Source organism: Macrobrachium nipponense, chromosome 1 (genome assembly GCF_015104395.2).
Source record: "Macrobrachium nipponense isolate FS-2020 chromosome 1, ASM1510439v2, whole genome shotgun sequence".
Taxonomy (NCBI): domain Eukaryota; kingdom Metazoa; phylum Arthropoda; class Malacostraca; order Decapoda; family Palaemonidae; genus Macrobrachium; species Macrobrachium nipponense.
The window spans coordinates 59683320-59698319 of record NC_087200.1 but is presented as its reverse complement, the minus strand read 5'-3'; the positions used below and the strand labels follow the sequence as shown (position 1 = coordinate 59698319).

Below are 15000 nucleotides of genomic sequence, written 5' to 3'. Positions count from 1 at the left end.
TGCGCTGAGGTGGAGTGACAGAGAGAGTCCAAGAAAAGAGCAGTAAAGACATTAAAGATATAAAACCATAGACCCAAAGACATACTAACCACCTATCACTCTGTACCTAAATTCACTATTTAGGTCAACTTAGGTACTGTGACCTATATTAGAATTCGCTCCGTTGATGGTGCTTTGCAAGTCGCACCCTGACCATAACCACTGGACCACAAATATCCGTTAAAGTATATTATTATCATTATTAAGAAACTACAAAGTCTTGGTTAAATTGTCGTTGATTAAAACTCCATAATTATATCAATAAATTGTCTCTACTCTTTTACCCAAAGGAAACACTGCGAGGGAAGACCACCGTTCAGGCCTTCACTTCCACTCTTTCTTGTTCAGTTTTCGCACATTTTACAATGTATTGTTTTAATGGTTGACTTTTAATAGAAAACAATTATTATTATTATTATATTATTAATAGAGGCTTATCAGCTTTTCAGCAAGAAATAAAAACAACATTACAAGAGAGAGAGAGAGAGAGAGAGAGAGAGAGGAGAGAGAGAGAGAGAGAGAGATTTGTGCGTGCTTGTGATTTTTAATCTGATCAATATTTTCTTACAGTAACATTGGTTAATTTAAACTAGATAACTTATATACATAAAAAAAAATGACAATAAGACACTCCCGTAAAACCATATTCAGTATGCACATTTCTCTGTGGTTGTATATATTGACTTTTACGTATGCTGATCGAAATACCCGTCAATGTGTAAGTTCACGTTGGTATTGTGTGTGGTGTGTGGGTGTCTGTGTGTGTGCGTATCTTTATGGCGTTTCATAAAAATCCGCATGGGCTTAAAAGCTTCTATCGTATAAATCCGCATAGGCCTAAAAGCTTCTATCGTATAAATTCTCATAGGCCTAAACGCTTCTATCGTATAAATCCGCATAGGCCTAAAAGCTTCTATCGTATAAATCCGCATAGGCCTAAACGCTTCTATCAACTAAATCCACATAGGTCTATACGCTTCTATCATATAAATCCACATAGGTCTAAAAGCTTCTATCATATTAATCTGCATAGGCCTTAAAGCTTTTATCATATAAATATGCATAGATCTAAAAGCTTCTATCATATAAATCGGCAAAGGCCTAAAAGCTTCTAAAGACCTAAAAGATGGAGGTGAGAAAATAATTAGGTTTTGAAAAGTTTATGCTCGTGGTTAAGTGACCTCGAATGACCACAGGTCCGTAAATGAGGGCACCACGGTCTGGCAGAGAGGAGTTGCCAACCACTAGTGCCTCTGTTAAGGCCTCGGCTTGGTTTTGTAAGGCAGATTTCTAGTTCCGGACAGAAAGCGTTCTCTCTCTCTCTCTCTCTCTCTCTCTCTCTCTTCTCTCAAACTGCAAACGCTATACTTTGAAACCAATGTGGAAATGAACAACGCGGGCAGAAAAAAAAGTTGCTGGAGTTGCTAAGAGTACTTTTATATTTCGTCCTGATAATTTCTAGGTTAGAACGACCTGTTTCAACACCTAAATCGACACTCTTGGGAAATATTTTGACTGTGGAGGCTCGATGGTAGCCCGAGAGAAGGGTGCTTTGCAGTACTAACGAGACAGGCAAAGCCTTCTATATAGTTCCTGTTTCTCGAGAACGTTGCCGATTAAATGAATTGAAAAGCGACAATTGTAGCAAATGCAATCTTAAGAATTAATTCTGGTCGTTAACCATGTATCTGTAATTACAAAACGCTTTAGTCTTAAGACCCCCATACACTGAACGATTGTCGTTATCGACCCAGACACACACACACACTATTCAGACTGTATGAACAATCTCCGCATCCATTTCAGTCTGAACAAAGATTTTGTCTCGAGAAGACATGGCATCCTCTCTAGAGGAGACGCGCGCGATAGATAGCGTTATATCGGCAGACAAACCCATACATTGAACGACCTGTGTATGACAGACTAAGTCGCAAGCCAGCAACCTGATTGTGACAAATTCCCGCTGAGATCGTTCAGACACGAAGCTCCGCCCACTTCTGCATTCAGACAAGCCCATACATAATGTTTTTGCGACCGATATGAGTCGTTTCGACAATCGTTCAGTGTAAGGGGGGCCTTAATGCTCCATCACAGAGAGTATGAAAAACAGTCGGAGACGAGACTATGGCAACAATGTAAGATCGTAGGATTCTTTCGCCTATCGTGGTACACCAGATAACGTCAGATGCCATAAAGAATGCGTCCAGTGTTAAATCATCCAGTTGGGATGGTATCCTTATATAGGCACTCACTTCTTCATTGTTCGTTGTTCATAATTTATCCTTGATAACGTGCTCCAGTTACTGGTGATTCCAGAGAAATCTTTGTGGTTCTTCGGTATCGTTTCATGCAATCCAGGGAGCAACATCATCCACTGGGTCTCCGTATAACTACGGCAGGCATCAATTTCCTGCTAGAGACCTTGGACTGAAGGAGAGATTAGAAACATCACTGGCGTAGCAGAGGCAATTTGACATTTCAGTGAATCTGATTGGGAGCGGGCTTAGCTTAACATTCAGCAAATCTTGATACATATTAAACATATTAGGTTATGCAACACCAGCTCTGATAAGTCTTGAAGAAACCGAAGTGGTAGGTTAACTCGTTACTTCCCCAACTAACGCAACTTAGACCGCATGGATGAGTCTGTCGGTGAGTGCGACTGACACGTAGAACTTGCGGTCACAACTAATCCTTTATGGATGAAGTGATCTCGGTCAAACTTAGCACAAAGTTAGATCATAAGGAATAGAATATCCTTTCATTTACTCTTCAGTCTCTCCATGAGAATGTCTGTCATCCTTCCCCGGTCAAAGCAGCCATTTTTCTAGTAGAGGTATTTCATTCAAACTTGGCACAAATATGAAGTGAAAGGAAATGTTCAGTTTGTTTATACTATACGTCTGATGACAATAATGCTAAAAGATGGCATTGTTAATAAAGAGACGAAGATATAGAGAACCTGAATCATATGGAAATATAGCCAAGAAGTTTGTAATTATAAATCACTGTTATTCTATTTTGCCGAGACAATAATAGTAATGGTACGTCTGAAAAGCAGGCAACATTCAAGATATTACCCAAACAATGCAAATTGCACAGTGGATGCAAATAAACGTTTAAATTTTTTTTCTTTTTTTATCAAGGGTACTGTTGAACGCATTGTTTTTGTTTGTAGTATCTGAAGTATGCCAATTATGCACGCTGTATAAACAAGGACAAAAAGTTTTCTCCGTATCATGACATATATCATCATTAGTTGAAAGACAGGAAATTGTTTGCCTCTTGTGTGGCGATGACGGAGAAGAGGTAGCTAACTCTGGCGCTCACCTTCTTCGGAACACAAACATTATTTTTATTCCCTTCCTTCTGACTGTCGAAAAAATATGCCCAGCCTCTCTTACGAGAGTGTCCAAAATTAACGCCAGAAGTCGTGTAGTACTCTAGTGATTATCTTATGAAGGGGAGGCTAAAGAAGCTGTGAATGAATGATTCACGTATCGGTGATTTTATCCAAACTTTTTATGAGTTGACATCATATTTTACGTATGGCTATCAAATGATTATTATTATTATTAAGTAGAGTGTGGTACTTATATAATAGAAGACACACACACTCTCCCTCTCTCAAACTGCTACCAGAAGTTGTAAACTTCAACGGTGTGGAAGAGTTTAAAAGAAAGCCAGAACAAGATCACTAAGAATATGAATGATTACTAAAACCTGCTCCTAGAGATAAGTAAGCACACGATGACTCCTCGGATGGACTACTAAGTCTTGGAGGCATCCTTATCCTTGTAACTCTCTCTCTCGGGGTTACTTGGTACGCTCAGCGTCTAATGACCAACAGGAAATGGTTGACCTTCGTTTCCTCAGGAGATTCGCTGAGGAAATGTCGCCACAGAGAAGCCGAGTATACTTTAAATAAAAGAGAGTCCTTTGGTGACCATTCGTCTCAATATCCTACCCCCAGCAGAGCTGCGATACAAAGATAGCTTAACAAAAAGCTAAACACTGACTCAATATCCTACCCCCAGCAGAGCTGCGATACAAAGATAGCTTAGCAAAAAGCTAAAGACTGACGTATACGTGGACTGCAATGTAAGCCAGGGAAACTATGAAGGGCGATTGGTAGTTTCAACTAGGGCCCAATATAGTTCCACACCCCCTTTGCTTAAGTCCACCTAAGTCCTATTTGTTGATCATATAACTTGACATACTTAGTTTAATACATACTTTAGGTATAAATAACTAGGAATAGAACATAAATGAAACCGAAATTTTTTTTATAGTTTTATATAGTTATTTAATAACAAAATGTACCAATGTATAAACTGACACATTAAAATAAAATATACAAAATATCTAGAGATCCAGTCCCATACCCCCATGCAGCATGGGGTTCTTTCTCATGGTACCCCTGTTAAGAAGCCCTACAAAATTTAAGGCATCCTGTAATTTTGATCAGGTGTGAATGGGAGTAGTAGGCCTAGTGTGGCCCTTCTGTCTGTGCAATACCAAAAGAGACAGGGCATGGAACTCTATATTAATATAGCCTTTCCTTTATTTATGAACACGATTAATAGAATTGCCAGGAAGATCGACCACCAAACGGAGTGAATGAGCTTTGTCGCTGATGTATGACCATTTTCTAAGAGAAAAAAAAAAAAAAAATACACAAAACACACACACACATACACAAACACACACACACACATCACACACACACACACACACACATATATATATATATATATAATATATATATATACTATATATATATATATATCTATACTATATAGAATATGATACAAAATCTCTTACTAAGCCGTTTTATCTAAAAGAGGGTGTACCCGAATGACAACAGATTCCTCATTTTACTGCAGAGGTAAGGAATTCCTAAGAGCCAGCTTCTGAAACATCCACAATTTCATATAACAGCGCAGAAGAATCAGCAGCGCTTTGACTTTTAACCCACACACACTTAGTATACTACTTCATCAATACTAAGGCCATTTCACTTCACGGTCTCTTTTTTTTCCTCCTAAAACTTTTCAATTGCTCACCGCAATTTCCCGAGATGTATACCAGTATTACACTAGCCCGGTTTTTATTTTTTGCCATGTCTGTAATTTAGGTTAGGTTAATTAGATAAGAAAGAAAGAAAAGGAGAGAGAGAGAGAGAGAGAGAGAGAGAGAGAGAGAGAGAGAGAGAGAGATGTCCCACTGGAAAGATTAAAGCTTCCATCATGATTTGGATATGGAAAATTCGAATGAGATTATTTTTAAGATTCTATGGTTAGTTTTTGAAACATGGCGTCCCGCTTTTTTCAGGGGAGGTCACGGCACACGGTTGCAGTTTGGGACTATGCCACCGGACAAGTACTACCATCTTCATACTCTTAACTAGGCCAATCTCCCTCGAAATTCATTGTTTCATCTTTATATATCTTTCTGCTGTAAAATCTCTCTACAGTCTCCACTGTTTCAACCCTTCTCGTTTCAAAACCGCCACGTAAAAGTTAATCTCACCTATTTTCTGGCATTACTGGCGTCTTATTTCCACGAAGGAAATAAGTCTATTCAACCATGAATCGTCATGGATGAATAGAATACTTCCATAATTTCAGGCAACATTCATTTCTATCTCTACCCAGGATTTCTCATTTTTCTCCCATTTTCTTTCTCTTCTTCAAAGCACTGTCAACTTGAACTGGATTTTGCAGCTTTTCTGCGTCAAGTTCGTAAAAACACACAAGGAAGTAAGAGATCAAAGAAAATATAGAAGAGGTTAATTACTGAGTACGATACTGAGACTGCTGAGGAAAACTCGGCAATTATTATTACCATATAATTATGTATATTGCTAAAGAGATAAACGGCTGAAATGTTATGCGAGTATTTAAAAAAGGACGAAGGACACTAGTTTCTCAGAACTCGGCCAACATTGTCATTAGCGCCGTTTTTGTTTCGTTTTTTCTCTTCTTCTCGGAGCCTCATCCCCACGTTTTCTTTGTCATTGATTGCGCTGAGGCAAGACACCTAGTACCGGAAACTATTCTAATTTGAGAAGGATTTCGTACGGTGGAAAACTTAATCTTTTAAGCGAAAAAAAATGTAAAATAAAAATATTACGTAATATCTCAGGATGTCTTCTCAGGAAAGGCGAAATATATTACGATTCTTTTAGCTACAGTGACTGATGACGTCAACGGAAATGAGTGAATCTGATTACATAACACGTTCCAAGTACTATATCGATAACCTGCGGCAAAGAAACTTATTTATAAAATATAACTGGTTCGTACCCCATTTCTCCTGATATCAGGAACATTATTGCATAAGGTAACACTATGAGAAAATTGTATTTTGGAGAAATATATTTTGAATTACATTTACTCTACTAGTATTGTCAAAATGGCTAAATAAACAATTATATATATATATATATATATATATATATATATATATATATATATATATGTGTGTGTGTGTGTGTGTGTGTGTGTGTGTGTGTGTGTGTGTGATCATTTTTAGTCACCTTGACAATGCTAGAGCAAATATAATTGAATATATATTTCTCTAAAATGCAATATATATATATATATATATATATATATATATATATATATATATATATATATATACGTATATACGTATATACTATATATATATATATATATATATATCTATCTATATATATATATATATATATATAATATATATATATATATATATATATATTAGTGGCTTGCCTGTAGATGCTGAACACTGAATGGTTATCATGGACTCATCACACCAAAATTGTCCTAAATTATGGGAACTGGATCCATTAGACTAGCGAAAATGTATTTTGCCTTTCAGTCTAATCTGTTGTTTGTTTAACCATTAAAACAACCAGTAAGCAGTTAGCGTTGCCTAGATAATTCTGGATGTTCACTTGCATACGCTCTCTCTCTCTCTCTCTCTCTCTTTCACACACACATACACGCGCGCGCACTTGCATTGACAAAACTTCCAGCCAACCAGTGGAAAGTCTTCACACACAGACAGCTTGACGCCTGCAACAGTAACATGTCTCAGTTTTTACGCCCTTGTTAGCATATAAGATCACAGGTATCGACCTCCACTCAAAGTAGTTCCCGACGGCCTTGCATTACCTGTAAGAGAGAGAGAGAGAGAGAGAGAGAGAGAGAGATACCACTTGATTTGGTAGAGTGGTATTGCCATCATCATTGGTGTGTGTGTGTGTGTATGTGTGTTTGATAAGCAATTGACTGAGCAACTTAGCAATGATTCAATGGTGCTTCGTCTACAAACAAGCCTTAAGCAACCAATTACCTGTCCGAATTCCAGCCAGTATCCGCGAGACAGGTGCGTCCATTAAGCCATCAGCCGCAGGCCAGAAGCTGAAAGTATGTTTTACGGCCAACACTTGAGGCCGGAAACACCAGAAAGGGACACTTCGGCTAATTTTAGAACTCTCTTGAGATTTGGTGCTTCGCGATGACTCGGCAGATATGAGCTTTATGAGCACCAGACGGGATCTTCTAGTCATATATGTACTATATATTATATGAAACTCTCTCTCTCTCTCTTCTCTCTCCTTCTCTCTCTCTCTCTCCTCTCTCTCTCTCTCTCTCTATATATATGAATCTCTCTCTCTCTCTCTCTCTCTCTGTATATATATATATATATATATATATATATTATATATATATATATATATATATATATATATATATATATATATATACACATCATCGTCAGATAACAACCTTGTCATCTCTGCAAGCCAAACTTTCACTATTAAGGTAATAATAGATCAGCTATTTTAGCGAACTGGTCCTGTAAGTGGAATATCCTCACGCCTATAAATTAGGAAGCACTCAGAAATACTTTACGACCATAAGTTTGATAGGCTTATACTAAATGTGCAAGAGACCTAGACAAATGTGTATTACGTTACTACGACTGTAAGGGTGGGCTTATTTTGGATAGGCCTATGTAAGCAAGGGAAGTAGACAGAAATGTGTTCGTATGTGGGGACATAAATGATTTTCCTTCTTCGTTGTGTATAACTGCAATTAGTTTTTTGTGTTCGAATCGCACCTGGGAAAAGGTGTTATTCTCCGTTTCGTTTCCTTCCGGATTTCGAGATTTTCATTGGAAAGCCTCTCCAGAAATATTCGGAAATGGAGACTTCTTGAGAACCTGGAAATGGTCAGATGAAGAAATATTAAGTTGGCTTCCAATGAGCGTCTCTGAGTGCCGTTCATAAATGCGTGATTCTAGTCACATTCGTGGCCACGCTCTCGACGTCAGGGGCTCTCCGAGCAAACTGATACAAATCACGTCGTACTATTTCCGTGGTTCTCCCGGCTCTTGGCGACGCATAAATCGTTTCTCATTTGCCCATTCAAATACCCAAAATCAAATCTCATTTCCTGGCTCCAAGGCCGCCCGAACTTTTGTTCCAGTTTTACCTGCTAGACGATTTTAAAGGGCTCGACAGGACAGGAAGTGATGGCATTCCTCCTCTCTGGAACATCTTCCCACCAGACACCTGTAGCGGCAAATATTTCTTGGTCCATTCACAGAAACCACGGCAATGTACGCAGATAATAGCGGGGCATCACGATGGACAAAACGTATTTCATGATTAGACACGAGATTCGGTCATCACACCACCTCGAAAGGAATCCGTTCGGACCGATCGGTTTGCTTCAATGTCCGCCGTGTCATTTTCTGAAAAAAATAAACACTTCCCGTGTGTGTGTGTGTCATGGGAAACGTCTTCGTCCATTTTTTCTCTCAGGCTTCTAAGTGAGACAGGAAGCGCCTTGGCTAATTTCTTCATCGCCTCTCTGAGGCCCGGGTATCTGGCCTAAAAATAACACGAAAATAAAGCCTGGTCACTGATTGCAGGAAATGGTCGAACACCCGGCCAAAAGTACCGAGAAACAGCGCTCGCTGTTGCTTTGAGCAACGGGAAATGCACCCAGAGTACTACATACTACACCTGGCCCTGTCGAAAATAGAAACACGGCAGGTTTGTGCAACAGGAAGGACGGATAAGGTATACCTAGGCATCTGGTCGGAAGAGAGAGAGAGAGAGAGAGAGAGAGAGAGAGAGAGAGAGAAGCATCGTTTGCGTCACCCGCGACCCTTTATTTATATTTTTTTAGTGCTCGTCTTTCGCTTCCATATTACAAGCAGTTCTTACGCAAGGCGTAACTCTTTCTTATATCTTGCTTTCTCATCTTCCCCCCTTCCTCTCTCTCTCTCTCTCTCTCTCCCTCTTTAATGACCCGGAGATTTAGTTTTCGTGCTGGAGTTTCCGACTGGCCTTCAAATTAAGCGCTTGCCAATGTCCACTTGCTAAAAATCTCTAATTTTTGCCAAGAATTTTTATACAAACATCAATTTTATATAATGCACGCTTATATAATGACTAACACTTCCTGTCACTCTACATATACATGCATATATGCATATGCACACGTATTGTATACATATATAAACATTATATATATATATGTATATATGCATGTATATGCATATATACATGCATATACATGGAGCTCTGCAGAGAGAGAGAGAGAGAGAGAGAGAGAGAGAGAGAGACTATCCAATCAATGAATTATTTCGATGTGGTCAAGCAATGACACGCGTCGCTCCATCGAGTATAATAAGAGAAGACTCGGAGCAAAGAGCGCGCCACCCAAGTCGTCGAAAGCGAATTTAATTTACTGGAATAATCCTGGAAAGATGGGCGGCCTCGGGCGACGGCCGAGAAGAGCGCTGTCGGCTCCGCCCGCAGCCAGCATTGCAGCCTCGCCCGATGTGTGACGTCACGCTTTGTTGTGATATTGTGTTTTCTGTTCGCCTTATATTTCGACACCCATCCACCTCTTCCTCTATTTCCCGTGGGATTTTACTCTCTCTCTCTCCCGGGTAATTTCCGTAACAGGACAATTACCTGTTAATATTTCTCTCTCTCTCTCTCTCTCTCTCTCTCTCTCTCTCTCTCTCTCTCTCCCGGGTATTTTCCGTAATAGGACAATTACCTATTAATCTCTGTCTCTCTCTGTCTCTGTCTCTCTCTACTGGGTATTTTCCGTAACAGGACAAGTACCTGTTAATCTCTCTCTCTCTCTCTCTCTACTGGGTATTTTCCGTAATAGGACAATTACCTGTTAATCTCTCTCTCTCTCTCTCTACTGGGTATTTTCCGTAATAGGACAATTACCTGTCTCTCTCTCTCTCTCTCTCTCTCTCTCTCTACTGGGTATTTTCCGTAATAGGACAATTACCTGTTAATCTCTCTCTCTCTCTCTCTCTCTCTCTCTCTCTCTCTCTACTGGGTATTTTCCGTAATAGGACAATTACCTGTTAATCTCTCTCTCTCTCTCTCTCTCTCTCTCTCTCTCTCTCTCTCTCTCTCTCTCTACTGGGTATTTTCCGTAATAGGACAATTACCTCTCTCTCTCTCTCTCTCTCTCTCTCTCTCTCTCTCTCTCTCTCTCTCTACTGGGTATTTTCCGTAATAGGACAATTACCTGTTAATATCTCTCTCTCTCTCTCTCTCTCTCTCTCTCTCTCAATGACGGGAACGAAAACCGGAGGCGAATATTCCACCGGTAAGCGCTTGTTCGACGCAACGACGACCTTCGGGGCTTATCCTAATTCAAAAGATGTGACTTCGTTTGTTTCTCGATCGATGACTTCGAGGTCGTCTGCCTTAATTAAGCTTTTGGAAAGCGACAGTAGCTTATACACTGATTTCCAAGCATAGCTGCGCTTTGAAAGAGTGAAGCTGAGCTTGATTTATTTTCATACAGCGCGCGGTATCAGGCGTTTATGGGCATCTTGTAGGAAAACGTCTATGCGATGAATTTCAGATTGGATTACGTGGATGCTCCGTTGCTCTTCTGGCAGAACTGATGACAAAGTACGACTTTTTTCTTCTTCGTTTGGGGAGAGTGACATCTTTTGTGGCCACAATCTAGACCATTTCAGTTGTGCTTGCCGTGTTGCATTTACTTTTTAACAAAACTTGTTAAATTATTGCCCCAACAATTAACCAAAAGGCTTTTCAAAGATGAATAATTAGTGTAACGGGTGATTCACTTCACCGTGCGCAAAGTTTGAGTAGAAATTAAGTAAAACGAAAGAGAGAAATCCACCCCCCAAAACATACCGAGCAGATTTGCGCGCGTTCGGTCATCGGTCTATGCTTGGGTCTAGGTGCACGCAAAGCCGGTAGTCCAGTCTGCAATTTCTGGGAAGAGCCAGGCCGGGGAAGAAGAGTGGCCTTGCGAAACGATTCCATTTCTGCCGAATGACACGATCGACGCAAGATTCTCGCGCACGAGAGGAAACGTGTTCCGAATTCTTTCTTCTTATTTTTTCACCGTGTCCTCATCGCACCGGACATTTCGCTAACTGAGGCATTTGCTGAAGAGTTTATTCGTTTCTGCAGGTATGTGAGGAGACAAGAAATCAGTACAAGTAGGGATTTGACGATCACATGCGATAAGAATCGCATCGCATAACGGTTAGGATGGAAAGTAAAAGTCATGGTCACGGTGAGCCTCAGGTAAGGAGAGTGAAAGTTATATCTCCACTTGATTAATGTTCGTAGGAAATAGAACGTGATAGACTGGAGAGAGAGAGAGAGAGAGAGAGAGAGAGAGAGAGAGAGAGAGAGAATCCTTCATCAGTCTTCAACAAATAGATATCATGAAAATGGCAAATTCCTGGGGACTCTGACCGGAAAATGTCACCGATCGGAGTTGCAAAATCGTCAGTTCAGCACAGCTGTCGCAAGACGAAATGGAAGCATCGTGACTGTCTCCTTGTTAAAAACGTCAAGTTATTAAAGTCGCACGAACAGGATTCAGGGACAGCGTCTCGGAAAGAGCTCACCATATAACGAACAAGAACTGACCCCAAATAATATATTTGGTATCTCATGAATTCATTGAATTTGTTTGTAGCCGAACCGCCTATTATTATGTTATATGTAAGATATATATATTTATATCTATATATATAGTATATATATAATATATATATATTATATCTATATATATATATATATATCTATATTATATATATATTATATAAATTATATAATCTTAAGTATAACACTATCATTTAATAAAAAAGATACGTACGTGTATAACAGCAGAAGAAACATTTCAATCAATAATTATGTACATAACCTATGTATATTTACAGTTATGTAAACGAAAATGTGTACAGACTGATGCACATATACACATACATACACACATATATAGTATATAAATATACATCTTTATGTATGTATCATTTACACACATAATAATAATAATAATAATAATAATAATAATAATAATAATAATAATAATAATAATAATAATAATAATAATAATATATAATAATAATAATAATAATAATAATAATAATAAAAGGAGCCCATAAAAACGCCAAAATATATAAAGTAACTACTACATTTCAGAGACTGCTGCCTCTCTCTTCAGGTAGGTAATGAATGAGAGATCTCATTCATTACATACCCGAAGAGAGAAATATAGTGCTTACTTTCTATATTTTGGCGTTTTTATGGGTTCCTCTAATTGGATGGAATTCTGTTGTAAATGAACATTTTACTAGTCATATACACATATATATATGTATATATATATATATATATATATACATATATATATATATATATATATATATATATAACACATGCATTTGTGTCTATGTATGTATGTATGTCTGCACGAGTCTTTAACGATATTCGTATACATAACCACAGACATACACAGGTTATGTACATAAATATTGATTGAGGTATTGCTTTTGCTGTTATACACGTGCATATTTTTTATCATATGATTGTCCGAGTTCCTTGTATGGAATTATTTTATTCTAATAAGATGTGAATAGTAAAATCTGAAACATTCTGAGACATTCATGAGATTTGAGGCAACAGGTAACTGCGTTCTTTGCATACTTTTCCACTCGTTCTGATCAGTTGTTGATCATCACATTGAGCCGTTGTTCTTCAGTCTCTCCGATCCTCACTTGTTTACAGTCGACGGACATGCAGAGAGAGAGAGAGAGAGAGAGAGAGAGAGAGAGAGAGAGAGAGAAGATAGAGACAGAGAGAGAGAGAGAGAGTTTATACGTTGTCAGTTAGAGTTTTCCCGGGCAGTGTCGGGTTAGTGATCTTATTATAATTTCTTTCCTCCTTTCTCTGGATCCTCTGGACCGTATTTAGCCAATTTAACCTCCTTTCCCGATCCATTCCCTCTGAAGAGAAGCCAAATCCAACTTCTTTGCAAAGCTTCATGCGGCACCTTTCATCTCCAGCAGAAGAACCTTCAAAACTCCTCCGTCTCAGGCTTCACATTTCGAAAGTTGCTACATAGTTGTTTCTTTTCGGCTACTTTAATTTCAATTTTACCGGTGTGAAGCCTATTTGCATGTCCAGCATGTCTTATCAACGATTTTATTTTTTCTATATAGTCACCCACAGAGGGGTTGTTTAATACGAGCCTGTTGGGGATGACTGTAGAACCATAAAACAAAAGACAGTAAATATATATCATAAATATAATGAGTCCCAAGAAATATCACCTCTAGATAACGACCGTCGAAAACCCTTGGAGGTCACTGTCTAGGAAAGGTCGAATTTTTTTTTAGTTTTACCCAGACTCGACATTGTGGTCCCCGCTCATGACACGATAGATTGTCTACTAAGACATAAGCACACAGTTATTGGATGGGAGATTTCGGGAAGCCCAAAGGTCAACACGTTGAGTCATCAGCAGCCACTGCCTTGTCCTGGTTCAGTTGGAGAGGGGATTTGGGTGTTAATCGAATTTGTGCGTTTTTGTCCTGTAATATTGGGACATTGTGCGTCAGCGCAATGGCCTCTCCCTTTCCTCTGCCGCTCATGAATGCCTTTTAAACATTTAGACATTAAAGTATTTAAAAATATTTTTTTTTGTGATATTCTAAAACACTCCAATAAACCTTTCAGTGCGCACAGGCCCTTTATTCAACATCATATGAGTTACAAATCTTGTTGGCAGAAGTTTTAAGTAGTCACTGTTCTTAGATTCTTAGGGACTGTAAACACCAAGAGATTCTTGTACTTGATACCATAGATGTTACATATATGGTATCAACATACACCGCTGTTCTATCCTGGTTGCACCTTTAACACTTTTCTGAAGTCTGATATGCTTTTACATTCTCATCTTTGAACTATGTGATAATATCAGTTCATAGACAAACATTTTTGCAGAAATTTTAACGATTAAGTTACTGTATTTTTCTTTCCCTTTCTTGTTTCAGGAAGTTTGTGACGCGGAAAATACGACCAGCAATTCCCACTGCGTCCACCCCATCAACATAAACAACGGCAACATCTCCAACAACATCGTCACATCCAACAGCAGCTCCAACACAAGCCCTGAATGCAAGAGAGGTCGCACAGGCTGGCCCCAAGAAGTTTGGGCCCAGGAGCTGAAAAAGTAAACAAAAGACTGACGTTCATCGCCGTCTTCTTCCACTTCTTCTTCACTTTGCTGTGTTGATGTAGGTCTGGTCTCTTTCCGAGACCCGTGTATATAGCAGATGAATTGGGAGTATTTCCATAACCCTGGCCTCCCATTTCTGTCGTGTTCAGACATCAACGCTATGAATATTCGTCGAATGAAAAATTGTTTTTTGGCATGTTACCAATAGACAGCGGAGGTAAAAAAAATATATATAGAAAAAATTAAAAAATCACTACAAACAATCATTATCTGCAACTGTAGATGGTGTTAGCAAGGCAAGTTCCTTCATTGTGTTATGGCTTGGTCCATCTGTAATTCCTTCCGAAAAAAATGGGATAGAAACTTGAAAATAGAAGCCTCGACCTGAAATCGACGAAAAAAAAAGAAAAAATCA

General features: G+C 38.8%; 1 protein-coding gene across 1 annotated transcript in view; it reads left to right on the top strand.

Annotated features, from left to right (window-relative positions):
• LOC135219337 (heart- and neural crest derivatives-expressed protein 2-like) overlaps positions 1-15000 on the top strand; it is a 37132-nt gene that overhangs the window by 19774 nt on the left and 2358 nt on the right. The window contains exons 2-3 of the mRNA XM_064256014.1: positions 3257-3273; positions 14502-15000. The exon at positions 14502-15000 is cut by the window's right edge and continues 259 nt beyond it. Of these exons, the coding sequence (XP_064112084.1) occupies positions 3257-3273; positions 14502-14583 (99 nt within the window). The 3' untranslated portion in view covers positions 14584-15000. The remainder of the gene's footprint in view (positions 1-3256; positions 3274-14501) is intronic.